The following is a 23,903-nucleotide window of genomic DNA, read 5'->3' on the forward strand; positions in this document are numbered from 1 at the left end:
TCCGGGTCAGTAACAATCACCATTCGGAAACAGTATTTGAAGCTGAATTTCTCATATTGTCACATACTGTACAATTCTAATGAAGAATGAGGAAAGCATAGGTTTATATCATCTCCCCCTTTGTAAACTGAGTGGAAAACCTCTATGTGATAACATTTTACTTTCTGATCAAAATATCTGCAGAACTATCAAAGCAGTTGACAATCAACCCTAAATTAATTTCTGAAAAAGACAACCTAAATCATTATATGAAAGACAATAAACTGCTGCCAAATTAAATACTATGTTGCATTTAACTCAGCTATTATTACATTCCTACTTTGCTGTAGAAAACCAAGACCACTTGGTTTTGTAGTTATCTTAGTTGTCTGCAAGATAATACTATCATATGTGCAAGTATGACAAATCTGTACTTACTCTTCTACTAGAGACATCTTGTAACATACACCTCGGAACTACAATTCTTCTATAAATAGCAACTATAATCATACAATTTAAAAAATGAATGAATCAAGTACAAAAGCATCAGCAATGCCCTCACTATCTCCCAAGGCTTCACTGTTCTTGTAGCACAGCATTATCATTTTCCCAAACTTACTCTATTTTCCTGTCCAGAAATGTAGTCTAGAAAGATTTTGAGGCTCAGATTTCTCCATGGTCTCTGTATGTCTACTAGTGTTAAAAGTTCTGTCAGTACTAAGAACCACTGGAAGTTTTCAAACATCTAAATATTCCAACTATTACCAGAATCTACACATGCACTGGCAAAGCCGGCTTTTTTAAAGTTCCCTTGCAGATCAGTTGTTGCATGTTCTGACACATACTCAGTATACTCATTAATATCAAGAGAGTTGGATATACTCACATGACCAGAATGACTAAGAATAATAACTGTGTGCTGAAGGCACAGTGGGTTTCTTAGATTCTTGGAACATCTGCCATATCGCGTATGCACTATTCTTGTTCCATTCAAGAAGATCCTAAAAACCATGATCCTAAAAACTAGGAGAATCCTAAAATATGGTATATTGCACCATCTTTGAAAAGCCAGTTCACACAGTTAACTATCGCTGTGTACTGGAAGCTATCAGTAAAAATCCAATACTGCACTTTTCTCTGCCTATACTTTACCTGATAGACAGACAGACACAGGTAGGTGCCTCTAACAGATAGCAAACAGCATTCCATGCCTGAAAGAGACTCCCACCTGCAGATCTAAGTCAGTCAGGCCATTTAATGTCTGAGAGACTCCATCAGCTTCACAACAGCATATAAGGGAAGCCTACATCCTAAGTGCATAGCTTTCCATCATCTGTTCCCTGAGTCCTGCTGCTGTTGCTCACTTCCCTGGAAGCAGAGCTACCAGAGTTTAGCTCTGCGCGGTGCTCAATTTCCTCCTTCCTACCCCACTCAAAAGTCCCAGCCTCATATGAAGGACTCCAATCTTCCCTGAATTCTCGTTCTCTAAACTCAACTTTCGAATTAAACCCAGACGCTCTATCCCATTCCTACCATACATCAACATTCATTTGGCAGCATGCACGCAACTTGATGCATGGGATTTACCACTACAAATTAAGGAAGGGACATGAAGCTTCCAACAGTTATAAAAATGATTACAGACATACTTCATGAATTGCCATAGGTTTGCTTTATAAAGGGGGGAACTTAAAAGTTGGTTTAGAGCTGTTTTACATAGTTCAGTTCAACCCAAAGCAGACAACATACACACGGGTGCCTGTCACTACAACTTTCATTAGAAGACATTTGGATCCCATGTTGTAGAAGAGAAGAGGTTATGCTCACACTTAAAATATCATTTTCTTCTTGTACAAATATTCAAATACTAAATAAGCATTTTTTATTCCAGTTAGGTAACTCTCAAGAAAAGGTTCATAAATTGACTTAACTGTCTTTCCTTACTCCATTGTTTCCTGGTTTATTAAAATAACCTTTTACACATTTTGATATATATCAACTAACAGAGGCCTAGCAAAGTCTGTCTGATTTTGTCATTCAGCCTCCAAAACACTGTCGCTCCCCACTTCCCCCTGTCACTTCACTGAACGCAACAGGGAAGTGGGAAGGATGAGGGAAGTCCCATGACAGGCTGAGGGGCTGGTCTGGACGGCTGAACTGGAAAAGGCTCAAGGAACTGACTTCCAAAATGGTCAAGAGTTAAGAAGAAACCTCCCACTAGACGGCTCACAGGGTTCTTGGTGTATAAATGAAGGTAGGAATACCTGACCCAGCAACCATGGAAATAAAAATCTGCAATGAGAAACATCACCAGAAAATAGCACTCAGAATTTGCCATGATGGCACAGCCCTCTGCAGCCATGAACACTGAAAAACATCATGCTGCAATTCAAAAGCTCAGTCTTGATCCCTACCTAGTTCTTGACCTTGTCTAGGCTCATAAAAAATACTAAGAGGAACAAGCCTTTACCTAGGGGATACGTGTGATTTTTAATGTATTTGTTTATATTGCTACACGATATATTTAGTAATATATACCGTTTTCAGAACTGTGTCATTTTATTCCCTTCATTTTTATGTTTTCAAAATTTGTCTTTTATTTGAAAGGTAGAGCTAAAGGATGGAGAAAAGGGCAGTGTTAAGAAACCTTCATCTAGCATTCTGTGCACACACATGCTCGCTCATAAAGCCATCATTATCTGACAGTTAAAAATGCATGTACACTTATTCTAATTCAAATACATTGTGGGGAAAAAAAAAAAAGCACACATAACATTGTTATTTAAATTTGGCCAGTGCTGTAGTTGACCATATATTTTATTCCTACGTGAATCTTCTTAATCTCCTGAAACTGCACTTAGAAAAGCACAGTCATCAGCAACAGTGAGTGGACTAAACCATGAGAAACCATTCCTTGTGAATGCAGGATGCCCCGTGTGCAAGCTGGGCTTTCACATCTCTTTCTTATAGCCTCTTTCTTTCATGGCACCAAAAACCTGAAAGGACAGCAACACTCCATAAAAACCACCACAACTTGCTATCCTGTGATCCAAACAGTGGAACCATCGTCGGCTGCTATATTAATTGTCTACAAGAATGCAAGACTATGGAAGTAATCTGCACTGCTCTTAATTACTGTGGCTGATGCAAGGTGACACTCCAATGTATATATGAAATGTTAAAAGCTAATTGTAACTTTGGTATTACAATTAACGCTGACATGACAGTGCAAGACCCTAATACTCATAATGAATGCTTCCTCCCATTATTTACCATTTCTATAAAAATACAGTAACTGGTACAAAAATGCCCCAGGAACTAGCACTTTTTTTTTTTTTTTTCAGTATCATGTCACCACTGAGCATTTTGACTATGAAAATTATTGTTATTACAAAGTACACATCCCATTTAAATGTAAAATACTGCCTTCATTAAGAAGCTCATTAGGAAATTAAATTATGCAAAGCTTTATCAAATTAATTAATGGCATTTTGTGGGTCATCAGATAACTTTTCCATTTTGTCATTCAAAGACCTATTATTCTTAAAATTGGGGTGCTGTAATTAGTATGTCATTGACAGAAATAGCTCCTCAGACTACTAATATTTTACTAGACAGTGATCCTGTACTGAAGGAGCAGAAATTTAATTCTCAAATATGGTTTGTGTAACCATCTTGTTGACCTTCCATCCTAAGTAAGAGGACAGAAACTGGTATTGTCACAGTAGCTAGAAAGTGTAATAACAAATGAATCTTGACAATTTACATAGTGAATCAATTATTGATACCTCGAACAAACACAGAAATATCAAAACTAGTCTTTCAGCCTCTTTAATTAGCTCAAGAATATACACTTAAACTTGGTTATACTGGGTGAATACTTAAAGTTGAAAGTTCAAACAGATGAAAGATCTGAATTTTGAAATATATTAATAACTTGAATCAGTACCGGTAAAAATTAGTTACACATTCTTAAGATGCAGTTTTATGGCTTTCCAGTTTCCATCACCTATTTGAGCTACTTAAAATATCTTAAACACATTTGGTCTTATTAATAAAAATTATGAAACACTCTACATCAAGAACTTACTCCTCAAAAGCCTACTTAAAATAATTTTCTCCAAGAACATGCAAGACAAGGACTTTATCATATTTTTCATGCGATTTAGAGCTAAGTGTTTCACAAGTCTTGTCTTACAAAGGGATGTTAGCGTTTAAGTTTTAAGACTATTTAAATGTTGTTAAAGTACTTGATGAAATGTCTCCGCTCCTAAGACTTACTAAGTTCCAACAGAATCGAAATTCCTCCCCATCATTCAGCATATTCATAAAAACAAAGCAGACCATTTCAATCTCATTTCATGAAAAAGTCAGATAAATGTCACACATACTAATTTCCACAATGACGACATAAATCCATCTCTTCTTTTTGAAGTGCTGGTCACAAGGGAAATCTGCTGTCTACTCCTAGATCTAACTTTATTTAACTTACTGGTAGAGGGACAGCTGTATTAGAGTCATGTTGCGGTATCTACTAATACGGCTTTGCTACATCACTGTAATACAAATGTAGATTTGTAAGCAGGATCTTGATTTGATCAGGGGAAACCTGGTAACATGAAAGAAACAGTATGCCACATAAACTGAACTGAAAAAAAGAGCAAACAGAAGATTTTTGAACCTCACGAGTGAAAAAAGAATGGGAGAAATGAAAGTGTATCTGCTGTGTGGTGGGAAGAAATGCAGAGAACAAAGACAACCTATACATAGGACCATAATCTGAATGTATAGTTTAGCTTTGTTTTTGATTAGATTAACATTAATGAAGAATAAGTAATAGGAATGAAAGTACAGAAACGGGAATGTAAAAAACAAGATGGATGCAAACCAAAAAGAACTTACTGCATCCATACCGGGGGAAGGGGAATAATCTAAATCCCCAAACACAAAAGCACCTTCTCAAGCAATCACACAGCTGTAGTGAACTGCAGGCACTATTCCCAGAGTCTGGAACCATGAAAATACTGCCTGGACTTTACAAGAATGAAAACGCACTCAAAGCAACCAGCACCCTCTTGGTCTGAAGTACTGTACGGCACGCACAGCTTCAGATGACGTCTTAGAGTGAAAACATTTCGAGACAGAAATGACTAGGATTTGTAGGAAAGGAAACTGGAGTATCAAAACACATCAAGCCAGACAAGGGGAAATTAGTTGTTACATATGAGAAGTGGAAAATTCTGAGCACTAGAATGACAGAAATGAAATTAAGTTTTCCAGTTCAAAAGCATGGTCCAGTACTTCATGACCAATAAGAAAATCTGCAATGAAGTTGAAGACATTAAGATGGTAGAAACAGAAGACAAGACACTAAAATCTATCACTAATATCCAAATGATTACCAGAAAACAGTGTGATACAATTGGGAAAAAGTTATTTCCAGAAAAGACGGAGAAATACTAATGTCTTTGTACAAAGTATTGCTGAGATCTCAGATGGCATACCATGTACACCTCTGTTCACGCACATTTAGGGACTATTATTTCAAACTACGACAAAGACACACATAAGAGCTATGAGCTGATAGGGGACCAAAATGCCTTGCTTGAAAATCAGGAATAAATATAGTTTTGTTGATAGAGATGAAAGCTCAGAAAAAAAAACATATTTGCTCTTTATTAATACATCAGGAAAATAAACACTGAGAAGCAAATAATAATATTATATAATTACATATTTTTAATATAATAATTATTATGTGATAATTAATGTACTGTAACAACTGAGTATAAACTAGTTATAAATACATGTAGCCTGGAAAATAAAAGAATAGTTCTAACCACAAAAAGTGTGGTATTATGGAATGATCTACCCCTAGTAGTGTAAACAGAACTTATTTATACTTATTTTAGTGTGTATCAATTTATAAAATAAATTACACAACACTGAAGAATCTTCAAACTACATTGCTGCAAATTCATTTTTGCAAAGCACAAAATTACCCACTACACAGCATGCTCCAATTAGAACATCTAAGAAAACTTGATGAAAACTTGGAAAAGAAGAACATGGAATAGTGTATTTCTTTTATCAGACACAATTTGTCCTTACAAACAAGGAAGAAAAAAAAAATCTATTAGAAAGGAGTAAATTTTTATTAAAAAATAAAATTATGAAAATACTAATTTGAAAGTCAGCCTTCTGAGCAATATATGTAACAAAGTTTCTGAAGCACCACCACGTTTTGGTCACTAGGCTCACTGAGCTGTCTGCAAAAGACATGAGGATTTTGGGGTAATGTGGAGAAATAAAAAAAATGAAACCTGGAAAACAGCAACAAGAGATGTTTTAAGGTGAAAGAAAGCAGTGATTACTGCATTCTTTCTTTTAAAATTATTTTCACAACGGCCTAAATCAATTCTTTTGTGTGTTGACCAGATGTAAAGACCTCAAAAAACAAGAAAACAACTGAAAATTGAAGACTTGAATCCTCTAGACCACAAAAAAAGTACAACGTCTTCACTAATATGCTATTGGAAGCAAAGGGCAGGCCTTCCATTATCTCAGTGCTCAGATCTACCTCTCCTCAGTAGTTCAACTACATACCTTTCTTTTCTGTCAAACTTAAAGAGCCAAACCCATACTCTCTAATCATATCTCCTCCACAGATTCATGAAATGCCAGTCCTATAGTCCCTGCTTCTTAAGGCACTGAGTAGAACCCATGGTAAACATTACAGATTTCGTAACTGAGTGTTTTGCCTCCCTCACCTCTCACAGGCTTCTGTGGAGCTAGTCAAAATTTAACTCTAGAAACTTGTTCTTTAATTCTTCTACATCTCAAACTTCAAAAACTGAGGCTGATGTATGATTCATAATTTTTTACCTCAACTTCATTTAAGAAAAAAAAAAAAAAATCAGTGTTTCTTCTCACTGGTATTAGAGATTTCCTCTGCATGTTTTTTTTTGTTTGTTTGTTTGTTTTAAAGAAACTTGAATATCTTGATGAGCCTAAGGACAGACTGAGGTTGACAGACTGCTGTATCCTCTTCTCTTTTTGCATAACCTCTTGTAATATAATCATCAATTTAAATACCTTTGTAAGTTAAAAATGTCAAAGGACTCATAAATCTGGAGGCACTGAACTGTGTTGAAGAGCCTCAGAAAAGACAATACTAATCTTCAGGCCAAATTTTCTTTGCCTCCCAACAGACAACACTTTTGCAGAAGAAATTACTCATGGGGTCTTGTCAGATCTTATGTCTGTTGCTGTCTTTTCCCTATGGAAGAGGACTTCCTTCTAGAACAGCACAGATTATCATCCTTCTGGCATTTTTCCCATGCCCAACTTTTTATTCTGGAACTCTTGCCTTTTAAGCAAGAATAAGAAACTGCTGCATAGTGTTTTCAGTGAAAGCTAAAGAATACTTTGTCATGAAGCAGTTCTGCTTGCTTTTAATTTTGCAGAGGATCTACTCTTAGAAGCCACCAAAACAGAATGAAACAGATTGGTCTGTCCATGTCATGCTGTTGGTTCAAAACTAGGTACATATAAAAAGATTTTAAATAAAAACTAATGCAGAGAGAATGTAAATTAGTTTAATTACTGCTCTGTAAGTTTTTCTTCTTAAGATGTCTTCTTACCTTACACATGGGAGTAATTACAATTCATCTTTTACAGTGGAATAAAGAAAGGGTAGCGTGATTGATTTCATTTGTCTATGAGGTTTGTACATATTTTTGATTAATAGAGCTTGGCATACAGCAAAAACATGATTGAATTTTAAAAGTAATTAGATTTAGTTCTCTTTTTATCACTTTGATATTAATTTTCAATATGCCATCAAGGAGGTGGATAGCATGGAAATGTTCCAGTGAACGTTAAGCTTGCATACTTACGTCGTTGTACTTCATTTCTTTCTTCCAGTGTCATAGCCCATGAAAGTAAGCAAGGCAACTTCAGGAGCTAACACAGATAGACAGGGCTTTAAAATTATTTTCGTCAGTGCTAGGTGAGCAGCAGTCTGTCTTCTTGAGTTAGTGACATGTTTTTCCCTTCAAAGTTCAACTATGTGTCTTGGCAAATGCATACATCAACTGCACTTACAGCAGCTGCTGAGAAATCACTGAAGGTAAAAATGCTGTGTGACTGTGGACAGCATCAATAGTACATACTGGAGTGATGAAATTCCACTGCCCCGCCATTTACCGCTCCATCAAGCGGTATCTGCACTCTGACAATTAGAGATGATGCACCTGTACAAGATCAGCTGAAATCACTCCTGGGTGTTCCAAGCTGTGCTTGCAGACCTATGCACATTCTCACCACTACAATCCATGACTGATTTGAGAAAAAACGATGTACCTCTGGATAACCATAGCCATACACATTTTCTTCGATGTTTTGCCCATTAATTCAGGTTGTAAACCCAAGAGAAAACACATCAGCAAACTACTACAGATCTCTGTTTAGGCTTTCAGTTGTATTAAGAACTCTAAAAGCACTATGTCTAATGCAGAGGCACTAGTAAGTATTAGAAGTGCTAAGTATCCCAACTCAGTGGAACAGAACTCTGAAGACTTGGATCGTACTCACAGTTCTGGTAGTAGCAACTTTGACATCTCCTGAGGAGACTACTACACATTCTGGTATTTACAAATATATAGTCAAGAGATCAGATGGATCTGCCATTAAAGAAAAACTGTGTATCGATAACATTGTTACTATGATGCTTACTGCTCAGCAAAGCTCTGTCATTACCTTTTTTTTTTTTTTTCTTTTAAACATACTGTTAAATCTATTATTTCTGCACTGATATTTTCTATGTAGGATGTACCAAGCTTCTGCTTCTCATCTTAAAAGCAGCACTAGGAATAGAGTACAATGCCTTTTCATCCCTTTTTCTCAGTTATGTGTCTTGATTCAGTGCCAACTGATGCCCTACTCACTGTTGGCAAGAATATCTCCTACTAGTCTGTACTACCTTTAAAGCTAGGGAGTAAGTACCTAAAATAGGGTAAAGTGCCAAGGCTGTTACCTCCAAGTCAAGCAATATGGACTAGCTTGTACGCCTACTCCCATACTGTCTGTAGGGTATGTGGTGAGCCACTATCTTTCCTCCACCTGGGTTTTCCTAACCTAAATCTGAATTACTCTATGGTAGCCATAGACCATATATTCACCATGTTAGTGACTGGAGCCAGCCACAGCCATTGCAGACATGAACCAGTATGTACCTGCTGTAGGTGGCTGAGAATAGAATCCTAAAACAAAACAGAGAACAAGCTAATGGGACATCCCTGACATACTCAAGCTAACATATAATATTTCAATGAGTTCGTGCCAGTTAAGCAGTCATAGAAGCTAGTCAAAGACTCGAACCGACTCATTTCAAGATACATTGCATACATATATTTAGCTATTCAGGATAGGATTTTTCAGCTAACTTTCACCACCTAGCTTATTGCTGAGAATTCCTTTTTGGAAAATGATGAGAAACATCTATTTTTTCACTTGTGAAAAGCCTTATCAGAAAGCGTGTTTTAGTAGCAAAGAAAATTCAGTTTACTGTTCTCATCCCCAGTATAGAATGATGCCTAATTTTGTGTTGTTCCAGGAATTAGCACTCTACTAGTGAAGATTTAGGTACAGTATACATTCCATCAATAGAAAACACACTTGCAAATAATGCCACTTCTTGAAGAGAAAACAGACTGTGAAAAAAAAAAAACCAACAAATGTTTCTTTTAATTCATGACAGTGACTGAGAAAAAGCCAGCCCATTTTGGCTCGCTGCTAGAAAAATACTCAAGTTGTTTCCAGCTGTTCAAAGAATTTGAGTCCTAATTTCAGGTCATATAAAAATCACACATCCAATCCAATCCAATCCAGTCACCATACAGAAATACTTGGGTGAAATTTTAGTCTCCTTAGTACCAGAGACTGCTTTCACATTGTCTTCAGCAGAGAGAGTTTAATTCTTGAAACTGAAGTTTCAGTTCTCCTAGAATGAAATTCTGACAGCTATTATTTCTTGAAAAATACCTGAGCAAGTTTAAGTGATTTTTAGCAAAGAGAAGATAAAGCCATCAGGCTAAGAAGCTGCATTATACATAATGCACCAACTTGTTTAGGACAGCAATTGCTGAGAAGAAATTTCCAGAAATCATTATAGACTTGTTTGTGCAGAGCTAAAGCTAACTTAACAAAAGGTGAAGAATATGCCCTCACAAAGCCACCAGCTAATTTTAACAAAAAGTAATTCAATAATGCTCAGGTAATCACCAGAAACACTAGCTGTGTAAAGTGTAATTGGAAAGATGTATATATATGTGCTAGGAGCACAAAAACTACATATTGATGCGTGCACATACAAATGTGTTTTGTTTTAAAGGAAAGCTTAAAAATCTCTAAAGAGAAACTATTCAAAAGAACTGATCACTGTTAGTTCCCATCAATCCCCAGTATAGCCATGATCTAAAAGGTTTATGCTCACAAAACTGGAAACCCACGCTTGTATGCTTCTAAACACTTCTAAACACTATTAGCACAAACCCGAATCTCATTTTCACTAGCTTACACACCTGATGTTAATTTTGTTTTAGCCAACAGGAATGCAATCAGCATCAGGTCTTATTACTGGACCTATCATCAAAATCAGAAAATAATGCTTTTCTACAGTTGAAACAAATATGGTTCCTATTTAGTACATTACCAGTTAAATAAGCAATACAGGATCCAGTGAAAACCATAACCTAGCACTTACTGCTCTTAATATACAGTACAGAAAAAATATGTGGGAGAACTTGTTTCCTCTCACTTCCATGGCAGGCTATGTTTGAAATGTAAGCATGATATTATAACTACTTTAAAACACATTTTGTTTAAAACTAGCACCATCATCATCCATTCAAAAACATGAAAACAACAGGGTTTTTGCACTTGTAGCACTTCAAACCCACTTCCATCTTACAGGGAGAGGCACAGAGAACATAGACAAGGCAAAGCAGTCATGGTGTTTCTCCCGGCAGCTTTAGTGGCTCACTCATTTGCTGGTTGGATTTCACCATATTAGCTGGTGTCTCAAAGGCAGTCTGAGACTCGCACATTGGAAGTCTCATGCATTTTTAAAACTGAAATACACAGAGGTAGAAGGTGACAACTGACAGGCTTCCCAGGCATTACTGTAATGCAAATACAAATAGTAACTCTTTTCAAAAGCACGCATGGATTTACTACAGCAGCCAACAGGGCTGTATCCCATTCCTCATCTGCAAGCTTGAAAAATCATGTGAAACACTTAACTAAAGCATGACTATGCACCTTCCTACGTCTCTATTCACTGCACAACTACCTCAAATATAGCACAGCTATTAAATAGCCTTGTTTACAATCATTAGCTCCTGTCTTAAAGCTTAGATTGAACATCAACTCCCTTGTCTGAACATATCTTGGTTTTTATTTTACAGTAGAATATTTTTAGGTAATTCCTTGCAGCCACTTTTGCTCTGCATATTTATAACATGACCCTCATATTTGTATATAGCTAATAAAATGCAACAGTAATGAATAAACAAAAACATTTGTACTTGCGAGTTAGGCTGCACATATCATGTTTTTTATAGCAACCTCTTCATAAAGCCTAAGGAAAACACATTTACATGATTGGAGACCTGTTTAAAACAAAACAGAAATCTAAAAAGTAGAAATTCTTACCCTAAAAAACTCTTTAGTGGAGCCAGAATCTAACGTTCCATAAGCAATTTCTGTTTGCTTGGAAAGATCCTCTGCACTTTCAATGGGAGACACCATCCTCTCAACCGTCAGGAAGGCAGCTAAGTTAGCCGTGTAGGATGAGATTATGATGAGGGTAAAGAACCACCACACACCTCCAACAATGCGCCCAGACAGGGATCTAATAACAAGTATGAAATGGATTTGTAAAGTGAAATGGAAGTCCTAAAAAGGAACACACGTTATCAGTTTTATGCAAATGATGCATTATGCTATAGGGAAGCATTTCAGGCTATCTCCTAGCGCAGCTCTGCACAGTAATCAGGTGGGAAATCAAAGCATACTCCACTACATCTCCTGGACTTTGCTGAAATCAGGACTCCAGAGTTTATGGAGAATTTAGTGATCCAGTTCTTCAAAGTTCTGAACACCCTGAAAGGAAACTGTTCCCATCAGAATGGTCTACATTTAACACATAAGCTTGTCATTCCCTCTGAAGTGAATCTTTGTGACATTATGAAGAGGATCAAACAAAATCAGTGAAACAGTGCCTTTAGATAAACCAGTACGCACTTAAGTGCCTTCAGCCTCCTTATTTTCCTACAACAATCAGACAAAGACTGATTTCCACAAAACAAGGTCTTAGGCTGCTGTGGACAATCTATACTGAGAAACAGATAGCATTATTTGCAATAAAAACTGGCCCAGGGAATATCCATGAACTAATAATTGCACACAACTTTTAAAAGATACAAGCATTTAACAAAGTGAGGAGTGAACATGAAACAATCAGTGATAATACAGAAAAATGGTGAAGAAAGTGTATTTTTTAAATAATAATAAACTGATGTTTTTAACTGCAGCAGGTGGGCTCTTACGGATCTTTGTTTTGCATCTCCTGCTCAAGAAGAGAGAAGAAAAGAGAACTGAAGAAAATATATAAAACAGTACAGAGCACACAACTAGAGAAATTCAATGACTTTCAATACGAGAAAAATAAAACAAGAGAAATATTGATATTGCTATTACTGTCAAAATTGACATTTTTCTAATGATCCTTTAAACTTTGAAATTACTTACTACTTTGTTTCCAAACAAGACATTATAGGAAGGACTACATAAATTTTTGGAGATGTGCTTAATTATTTGGCAGAAATGTGCATATAGCTGAAAGTCTAGTACTAAGGCGTTGCGGTATCTTAGGTGTCCTGATGTGTCTCCTCTATCTATTAAGTAAACAGATTACAAATCACTCACCCAGCCTACTGTATTGTGAATGAGACTTCAAACTAATTCTGACAAAATATTTATATATAGATAGATATAACTATATACATATATATACGCATTTAAACATGATAGTTATGTAAAACTGATTTATAAAACTGGGAACAAAAATTATTTTGACTAATTGCTATTGTATAAAAACTCTGTGATAGTTTATACATCAAAAGATTTATTCCATGTCACAACAGACTCACTAATTCACTCTAACATGAAAATCAAGTCAAATAAGGTCCAGAATATTATTAACAGGGACCACTGAAAATAAATCATTTCAAGTTCCTTCTAAATTGAAATGTATTCTGCAAACATGCTTTCTGTCACCTTTGAAAAAATGTTACATACTTATCTGGACATGAAGGTAATCCGAGTATAAAATAATTATACAATTAAAAGATTGAATTATATGATAAATATATATTTGCAAGGTAAAATCTCTGACAATGTGTATTTAATAACTGCTGACTTTATGGCACTTTATATTGCATTGATGACACCTGCTATGCATGATAATAATCTTCAAAACCCCATGATCTGTCAGCAAAGTTGCCAACAACTTCGTAAAAAGAGAATAAGCTCAATGACAATCCAGACGTTATGGTCCCATATGAGATTTTATAAGTAAAGTTTTTTTGGGTGTCATTTGTATTAAAATTTTTCCCATAAGGTCTGTCCCAGTTAAATAAATCATTTATTTTTTTATGTACATTTCAAAAAGTTTCTAAAGATTGATAATTATATGCTGGTATGAACCCACACTTGACAAGCACTTAATTCATCAGATCATTAAATACTCAACTAACACTTTCTGTGCACAATTACCTAAATCTGTGCACCACGTTTTAGGCTTAGAGACATCATATGGCAGCACTGAGAGTACACTCACATCTCAAAAAAGACAAGGAAAAAATTGCTATAAGTTATCATTATTATCCATTATTCTATTCCACTCTAGTCTATTCTACTTGTGTTTCTGTGCTACCCATGATGGCAACGTGGGGACTGCTATTGCAGACCAGTTTCCAGGAGGTGCAGTCTTACCCAGGACCACCTTCTATTTTAGTCAGGAAGCCCAAGTTACTTGTGTTACAGTGGTTGTCATTTTGGTTAGAGAAATCATAGTAGCAATAATGCAAAAATTAACTTCACAAAGATGTTTTGCTGATGCCTGAAGATACTCCTTTTCATATCTACTCTGATTCATTCGCTGGGAGTTCAAATTCCATAGTGATAGTGATAGAAAAACAGAAGTAACTGAGCTGTTTTCAGCTCTCTTCTGTTCTTACAATAAACAGATAATATACAAACTAACTGCTCTCCTCAGAAATGTTTGTAATGAAATAAAGTGCTCTTAAAACACTTCACTGAAACTAAACCTTGAATCTCCAAAATTATTTGGGTTTCATACATCTTTTATGATGACCACTTACTACCATTATTCTTACATCATCCTTCAAAAGTTATGAAACCGCACACAACAACTGTCATGCTTTAATAGCCAGTAAAATAATAATAATAATAGTATCATTATTCTACTATGGCCTTGATTCAATAAAAATAATTTTGTAGCTAACAGAGGACTTTGCAGACAACTAAACCTGTGAAATGTGTAATTGATACAAACCCCCCACAGGACGGAAATTAACACAGCTTCTCATGAGTTCAAACAATTTACCCTCTCTTCACTGTCTTGTTTCTTCTGTACAATTCTTACTGTGTTATACACCAAATTCATCGCATCTTTCATCATAAAGGCTGGCATATCTCACTGTGATGTGCCAGCCTTTACACAGAATTGCTGAAGTTCTCACACAACAAATTCTCAGCTACTTCTGCAGCAGGACAACTTGAAAACCTGCTGTTGCCTTTTGGGATGCATGACAGATATAAGAAATGCTCCCTTGGTGTGATCTATTTTGCACACTAACCACTAGACTCACTAGAAATTGACCTGTTCCCTGTCTTACTTTAGGATGTTTAGAAGAAAGTTAAATTGCTTAGTATAATTAGGCAACTCTTCTGATTTGATTTCCTTCAAACCCAGTTGCCCTATTTCCCGTTTTACTACAGTTCCTTCAAGCAGCAAGTAGTTATTTACCTACCTACTTACCACTTTGCTGAATCAAGGCTAGAACCACTTGTGCACAAGGGAAATAGAATATTTAATGAGCTGCAAAGGAATTAACTTAAGTGCTTCACAGTTGTCCCTAATAAAGGAAGTGAAAATCCATGAGGAATTAAGCATTTATAAACCGGACCTTCAAATTCAATTTAGCAATTTTCTTTGTGACTTTTCTAAAACTAGGCCATGGAAAAACATCAGTGTTTTGCAAGTATTCACATGAATTAGAAGCACCACATGACTTAGTTCAGTTCAAGGCTCTCCTGTAGAAAAACAGTGGGTTAATAACTGTGTTATATAGTGAGTTTTAGAGGGAAAGTGCTGCCTGTGTAGTTCCTGACTAGCATGTTACCCTTTTTTCCCATTACAGTTGTTGTGAACCATATGCACTGTCAACTGTAAAATGGGAATATGCAGCAAAAACACGGTACCCCTCCAAGAAGGCATGGAATGACTTGAACCTTATGCATTTTACAGTCTCTGCATGGTGTATATAACTTCACTTGGCAAATTTATGATCGATGTTAAGACAATATCGATCAAACACATCGTGACCCTATGTCAGAGACAACTGCTTTTATTTCAAGGACTTTTGTGATTTTAGGGAGGGAAAAAACATAGCAAGTGATTTCTTTCCGAGAGTGAAAATATATGCACCATGAAGCTCCGTCTGCTGAGATGGCTGAGACCAAAAATGCACAAAGTTGAAATGGGTGAGTAACCAACCTTGGCGAAATATCGCATCCTTGCTGCATAAAGGCACCCAGGGAAAACCAGAGACTATTAAATATCCCAAATTCATTAGTTGATTCATTAGTTTGCGTTTCTCTTCCATCTTCAAATTCCTCAGTGTGCCACTCGTATGGGCTAAATCTGCTGACCAGGAATAAAACTACACTGACCCCAATGTAGGCAAAAACAATGCACATCCAGATTTCATATGCTAACGGATCAAGAAATGAAAACACTCCTGGCTTGGACTTCTGAGGTTTCTTGATCATTATTGATATCCCCAGGCTCATAAAGGGCTTTGAGAAGTCAATCACCTCTTCTCTCACCAATGTTATAGTTAATGGAGCGATTGCAATATCGGCTTTCTGTAAAGGAAGAAAAAAAGCAAATAATAGCTAAAACAATGATCAGAGCAAAGAATTGTTCAGCTTCTACTGCACTTCACAAATGGAAAATAGGACAGCAGACACCAGCAACATTCATTTCACCAAGAACGTCCTATGGAGAATTCAGGAATTTTTAGTTGTAACTCTTCTTACTGAAATATATATAACCATATGGTTGGCATATTCCAAGTTTCCATTTTTACACATGCCCTTTTAAAATTATATAACATTTGAAAGCATTAGTACATTGCCTTTCACCTGGTCAGAAGGATGAAATATGCACTCACTTCCCCCCCCAACTTCATTTGCATGACAAATCTAATTCCATGTTTTGCTTTCAAAATTCTTCATGCCAATACACTTGTATTACTAATTCACTATGAAAGGAATTAGATAATTTTCCTCTATTCTACAGAGAAAACCACACCAAATCCTACTCTTTCCATCAATCATCTTTAATAGTTTTATTATAAAAGATTTTCTTACCCCATAAACAAGTTCTCCAACCATCCCATTCCAGATTTTCGTGTCTGCATCCCTTGCCCCATACTTGCCATCCCCAACAATTGTGAGCTTATATTTGAATCCACAGTGTTTAGCAATTTCTGTAGCTAAGTCCACACAATAGCCCTCATAGCGATCGTTTCCTTCAAGCATTTCGTGATTTTTCTTCATCATGACATATGGGGACTCCTGCACAGAAAGAACCTGCCTTAGCTACTTGGTTAAACAGACAGATGTATCGGTTGTGCACTTCAAAGATTAAAATGTTTCCTTTTACAAGTGAAAAAAAGAAAGAAGATAACATCTGAATCATACATGCTATGTATGTTAGCTGTTAATTACTAATGTGACATGTCCTTAACACATTTAAAAGCTGCATTCTCCACAGTCATACACAAATAACAATACTTACAGATATAGTGATTTCCAGCAGTGTGTTAATAATGACCATGAATGTTAACAGGAGTTACGCATTCAGAGAAGAAAGAGTAAGTTCCAAAATCAGTTTCTCTCATACAGTTTGGATGAAGAAGGTAAAGGTATTTAGTTGCTTTTGTTGTTGTCTTAATGCAAGAAAATTCTTTCCTATTTCACAACCACATCCCTCCCTGGGAAAACACTTCAGGCTGTCCAGGCTATATCTTTATTGAATTAGTACACAAACAACAGGTAAGATATCTATAACTATGCAATATTCTATCATCAGCAAAATTGGTGATGAGTCGTAAGTTGTATTAAAGTAATGTATCCCCTCCTTGTCAGTTGTTACTGAACTATTCTTGCATCCAGTGAATTTTCTATGCTAGCCCGTGACTTGCCCAAACAGATAAAGCTACATAACTTACAGAAAAACGCTGTTCTATGACAGTACATAATGTTACTCTCTAGACAACTAGAATACAACTTGTAATGTTTCATTTTACATTCCACCAATCCATAGCAGCTACAATTCTGAAGTATAAGAACCAGCCTCTTTGCTTTTTGGCCAAATCAATTCTCTAAAACTTAACACTGCAGTTCTGCCTCTCAGACAAAGTTCTTCTCCTCTGAAAGCAGGTACTTCATTTCCATTTTCAGGTCTGAAAATTTTAACTTTCTAGGCTGTTCAAACAATGACCATTTTGTCTTCTACGGAACAAAACGGCATACTGAATCACACACACTTCCTTAATTTCTAGATTTTATTTATGTATCATAATGAGTAACGGGTCACAACCTCAAATAATAAAAAGACAGCATATTAAAACTAACATAATGATGAGAAACAAATCACTGTGGGACAGACTGTCTTCTGACAAAATATGAGGTTAATTACCAAAATAGTGGTGACAATAATAGTCTTATTCTCTAGTCCTGAAGATTCATTTCCGAGAGGGCCATCAAGAGGATTCACAACCATTTTGTCCACTTCACTCCAATAGCCAATCTAAAGAGAGTTTATAGGATGCACAGACAACAGTGAATATGAACTTTCATAGAAAAGGTAAAGCATGTTATTACTATGCCCTTGATTTATGCTCACAGGTAACTAGTTTAGCTATGGGTTTACCAGTGTAAATATTTCTATTTATGTAGGTAAAAAATATAACAAATAGTAAAAAGATTGAAATAATGACATTTGTTCACATTAATTTGTCTAATACAGGTATACCATTTTCATTCACGTATTAACAGGTTTTAGTATCAACATCACACACTGTAGGATTGAAAGGGTTATGAAATACTCCAGATTAGGAAGACACGAGAAACTGGCTTTTCCTGAAAGGTTTGGAATTAGAGCAGAAAGATAATCATATTTAAAGAAACATCACAGAAAAGCTGTATTCTGCATTTTTCATTCACAAGCATGTTCCCCCAAATACTGGCTCATGTTTAGCAATTCAGATCAGAAAGCAAAAAGTTTAATCCACAAAATCGAAAGGAAAATATTCTTATGTAGTACTTACCAGAAATAACTCATATTTATTAGAAAGAAATAATACATATTTTTACTTAGTTCTGCAAGACCACTGTAAAATGTACCTGTGAATAAATATTACCACGACTCATGCTTTAGTTAATCTATAGAGTTTCATTACCTACCTTAACCCGTTGCTTAGTATGGTAAAACCTTTAAAGACACTGTAAGACAATTCAAATTACCTTCCGAGGACCAGTACTTTTGAGTTCCATGATGTTTATTGTAAAATTAATTCTCTTTCCATTCTGATCAAACTTTATATTCCCTGTTAGACCTTCCACCTGAACCTATATAGACAAGGATGAAAGCGGTAGAAAAGTTCAGTTTGTTTCTTTTTAGAAAATGCATTTTCTATTTCCATAAATGATTACTGATATTTTAAAACACATTCAGTTTAGACTGTTTTCCATATGCAATATATCATCTTAGTATGAGACACGTTCCTGAGGGGTTCACTTCCACGTTATTCCCAGCAAGATCCAGGCAGGTTAGGAGACTGGAAGGTTCTTTTCAAGCATTTATAGGGTATTTCACACATGCACTCATCCCAGCTTTTACTCCAGGGAAGCTACCTGTTTCAATGCCCTTTCTATTTCTACACCGTGACCCCAGGGTACAGCTGGATTTGCAAGACAATCTCCAGCATTTCCTCTTCTGGAAATCTCGATTCTCTGTTTACGCAAATTACGGAAAGCTTCTGTCATCACTTGAACAGCATCATAGGTCAGAGCAGATGTATACTGAAAAGAAATGAAAATAATTATTTAAAAACCAACTTCAGCTTCACTACACATTCCAATCCACTTGCTAATCCATTAAGCAGAGAAACATATTAAAAATAAAATAATAAAAACAAAACAAAACAAAACAAACAAACAAAAAAAAAACAAACAGTAAGATATATTTGAAATCAGACCGATTTTTCTTTAGTCTGGAGGTCACTACCCTCTGAGGGGCATCTATGGAAATTAATGAAGTATTCTCCATCAGAATGGTTAGGGGCATTGCTAATAAATCTGAACTGAAGATTTACAGCTGTTTTCAGTGTGAATTACATTCCCTTCTCACTATAACTGTGTAACAGTTCTGTGTGTAGATATGGCTGGAAGTCCATGGGGGTGAAAGAGGAAAAAAATAAGTAATTTCTACTATTTAACCTGAGTTAAGCTTCTAAAAATAAGGAATCGTTCCTCTGATTACACTCTTTAGGGAAATGCATTCATGTACAGATCTCTAGACTACATCTCCTCCCACATGTATACACACAAAATCCAACAACATCTATTTGCATATACGTGTGCTTAAGTTTTATCAGTTAAATATAAAAACTCTGGGGTAGCTGTTTTCAACTATGTAATACCTTGTCAACACCATGCAAAAAGAAGGTTTGGGCTGAGATATCTGGAAGTGGTGCCCCTCAAAGAGCAATATAGGAAAGGAAAAAACCCATATTCCTAATCTGACACCATATGAGGAGCTTTACAACTTTTGAGGCGTCAGAGAAGAACCCTGTAATCACATGCATCAGAACCTGAGGCTAAACAGTCAAAAGCAGTTAGTTTCAGTGACTGGAAAATTTTACATCTTAACTAACTAACTGAGCAGAAACCACATGTGCACATACACAGAGGACGTTGTTGGATGGGCTTTATGAGTCCAGAACACTGCAATTATGTCAAATATAAGGGACATTTTTGGAAATATGGGCCAGAATATAACTACTTACAACCTTATGAATGAATGCAATGATCCCTATGAAGGCTATTAGATACTGAAAATATATAAACTGCAAAGCAGAGAGAAATGATATATTGGCTCTTTGCTTCAATGGCTCGGATTTTAATGAGAATTTTAATTAGCTAGCTCAAGTCATGCAGAAGGCTCTTGTAATTGTAACCAAGGCAGGCTCCTGAATTGAGGTCATTTTTGTATGCAGCTGTTAGACCTTGGAGAGGAAGAAAAGGAAGGTGGAACTATTTTTTTTCAGATATACAAGCTTACCGAGTGATTAATGTGAATCTTTTCAAGAAAGTTCTCTCAGTGACTTGTACAGAAACCTTTAAAGGGATCAGAACAACAGAAGAATGAAGTGAAAGACTGGCTGGAGCTAATACTACTTTCTGCTACAGGAGTAGCAGTGATTAAGTGGTGGACATGGATATGGAGTTGAGGAAAAGGTAACAGAGAGAAGAGAAAGGACCCTGACTCATTTTTTTGGGACTGACTAGCAATACTTCTTTAAGCCTATCAATATGATATTGCCCATCAATAAATATCTGTATGTGTATACATGTCATCAGATATATAAAATTCATATGCTTTAATTTAGGTTAAATCAGCTTTAAGGATATCAAAATATTTTACACCTTCATGTTGTTGAAGATGCATGAAAGAAAACAGCCCATACATTATTTCTTACTGCTTTATTCTGCATACACTTTCAGCTCCTAACAACCTTTCGCGGGGCTCCTTAAAACTATCTACAGCTTAACAAACAGATGTAAAGTTGACAAACTAAACCAAAGTGAACTTATTACCATAAAGAAGAAATGACAGACAGATAACCAGCTCATGCAAAGGGATGTCTGTGCATTTGTGTCTGCATAATAAATGAAACTGCCATATGTTAAAGGATGTGTTAGCCCTGTGTTGATTAACTTTGTTTTATACTGGAGATTCATCCATGTTCCGATTTGCAGTATTAAAATAAGTGGGAGCACTATTTGCAATAATATTCTGTGGCAGTGGGATGGATGGGTTCTTACAGCATGGTACTTTTACAGTAGTGTAAATCTCCTAACTTCTTTCAGTTCCTTTCCACTCTACATGACAAAATCAGCAACTGCAATACAGAATGGTATAAGTATTATCCTATAGTGCCTACAGAATCATCTGCATTAATTAAACCACAGCAAAGAAAATTCAAAATGAATCTTGCCTCCCAGAATTCCAGAACTGTAACAATAAGCTGATAATATAAACTACAATATACTGCACTGAAGTGCATAAGGATTTTATGTTATTTGCTATGAAACATGGATTGCAAGTATATCGTATGAAAAGAATTCTCTCTCTAAATCAATGTCTTAATTGCCAGAAAGAGAAACACACGGTCCTCATGAAATTTTATTCAACTTAAATTTAAAATGTAGTATAGACCTTAATAAAATTTGTAAGATGAAATTGCAAAGGCAGCTTTGAAAATGGAAGACAGAACAAAGTCATCCTAGACTAAGCAGGAATTAATCACATGCTGTCCAAGAAAAACTGGCAAGATGTTGACTTCAATAACTTTATCTATTTTCCAGTGATTCAGAAGATATCAGAAATCCTTAAAAGACCCAGCATCCTATTTTGTACCATCAGTAACTTAAGATAAAATTGAAGAAGACACTCCAAGAAGCACAAGATTTTTTTTTATACATACATTTTAATGCTGTAAGATTTTATAAAAAGATGTAATGTTAGCCTGTTTGTCCAGTGTTTGACCCAATGCCTGTCCATATGCTGAAGACAAAGTTGAGAGATATGCTTAGAGATTGAAAATATAACATTAAAAGAATATACTTCAGCAGTGGAAAAGAAATTAAAATGAGAAGACATAAATGCAAATAACAAAAAAAAAATAAAAAAGGAAAAAAGGGAAGTATTCTAAATCACAAGAAGCTGAATTTTTTTTCTCTGGATTTGGATATCTGCAATGTCTACATCTATCCTTGTAAAAAAAAAAAAACCAACTAGTATGTCAATCAGAAAAGAGAAATAAGCATTTTAAGGTGTGATTCATTTGACTGGTTAGACACTTTCTTTAAGATGAATGAGCTATGCCATTAATTTGATCTCCAGTGACTTCCGAGACTACTGGAGGAGTCCAAGAAGATCAGTTTAGATACATACGTCTATACTGCAGACACACTAAAAACAAATTAAAACCACTCAAGGGGACTATGAACTAGCCATTCAGCCCTAATCTAACACAACACTGTGGAAGACAAACAAAATAGGATCTTTTTGGGCAGATACTGTACTAGCAGAGTCAAAGAACACAGTGCTTGTGTACAGGACGCTAGGGAGACCTCAGCTAGCATGGTGAAGCAGTGATCAAGAAGGCTGAAATCAGTCTGAAACAGGCACCAAAGACGTTTCCTTGCCATGTATGGGGGGATGCTACTGGAATAGCAGGAGGAGGGACACGGTATCACTAACAGAGGTTAAGAGAAAGGAGGTCCAAAATCAGATACAAGTATTTTTCCCTGGAGAGAAGTAAGATGCACAGAGGTAATAAAGGAAATGTTCTTTCTTGAGAAAGCAAGTGGGTAGAGTCAATGGGTATAAGCAAGTGTTCAGCATTTTGCCTTATATTTAAACAATTTAAATATACTTAAATACCAACAAATATACACCAAAGTCAGTAAATACACAAAGCGTGTATCCCTGTAGCTTGTGGGTATGTTAAATGTTCGGCTTACTGCTCTATACTAGCTATTTTTTTCCCCAATGGTTCACTATGCATTTTATCACCTTGTTTGTAATACTTCAGTAAACTACACACAGACTAAACTGGGACATCAAATGGCATCTTGTTTTAATACGTTACAGCTTTATTTTGCTTTGAGAATTATATTAAATAAAACCTCTCATCTGAATTTTGTGCATTCTTCCCACAACAAAGGATTTCTCTACTTGAATGTTGTATATACCACAAAAGCAGAATTGGCTTTTCATAGTGCTCTGTATGGTAATTGTGCTTTTTGGTCAAATTCAATTGTTTGTAATTTCAGAAGTAACTGACAGAGATTGGTATATAGATATAGAAGCATTCCTACATTTTTATATATAATATATATTTAAAAAGGTATATGTAAGAGACAAAGTTACCTGTCAAGAACTAGTAAAGGAACTGGGCAACTACCTCCTGTGACTTCCAATGTAGACAAACTAATGCAACTTGGCCACCTATTTCTTAAGGGTCTTTAATTAATGTATCCGGGGCCTATTTTGAAACTGAAACATTTGAATGTGGCCTGACAGATGAAAGAGTAAGTGGAAAATTCACTAACTGATAAGAAATGGCTACCTCCTTCAGGATCTCTTGTGATACCTTGCATACTCTCATGACAGAGCATGGGAATGCAAATAGTTACTTTCAGTAGAAATAAGAGATGCTGTCAAATACTGTACATGTAAATGCCATTGTAAATCC

General features: G+C 35.8%; 1 protein-coding gene across 5 annotated transcripts in view; it reads right to left on the bottom strand.

The window, feature by feature from the left end:
- GRIA2 (glutamate ionotropic receptor AMPA type subunit 2) overlaps positions 1–23,903 on the bottom strand; it is a 97,797-nt gene that overhangs the window by 7,143 nt on the left and 66,751 nt on the right. For all 5 annotated transcript variants that reach the window (XR_006166996.1, XM_042807631.1, XM_042807629.1 and 2 more), the window contains exons 7-12: positions 19,273–19,440; positions 18,883–18,987; positions 18,056–18,166; positions 16,723–16,929; positions 15,845–16,215; positions 11,695–11,893 (exon numbers count right to left, since the gene is read on the bottom strand). Coding sequence is in view for 4 of the 5 variants with exons in the window: in XM_042807631.1 (XP_042663565.1) it covers positions 11,695–11,893; positions 15,845–16,215; positions 16,723–16,929; positions 18,056–18,166; positions 18,883–18,987; positions 19,273–19,440 (1,161 nt within the window). In the remaining variant the exon portion in view is untranslated. The remainder of the gene's footprint in view (positions 1–11,694; positions 11,894–15,844; positions 16,216–16,722; positions 16,930–18,055; positions 18,167–18,882; positions 18,988–19,272; positions 19,441–23,903) is intronic.

This window comes from Tyto alba, unplaced genomic scaffold, assembly GCF_018691265.1.
Source record: "Tyto alba isolate M040663 unplaced genomic scaffold, T.alba_DEE_v4.0 Super-Scaffold_6, whole genome shotgun sequence".
NCBI lineage: Eukaryota > Metazoa > Chordata > Aves > Strigiformes > Tytonidae > Tyto > Tyto alba.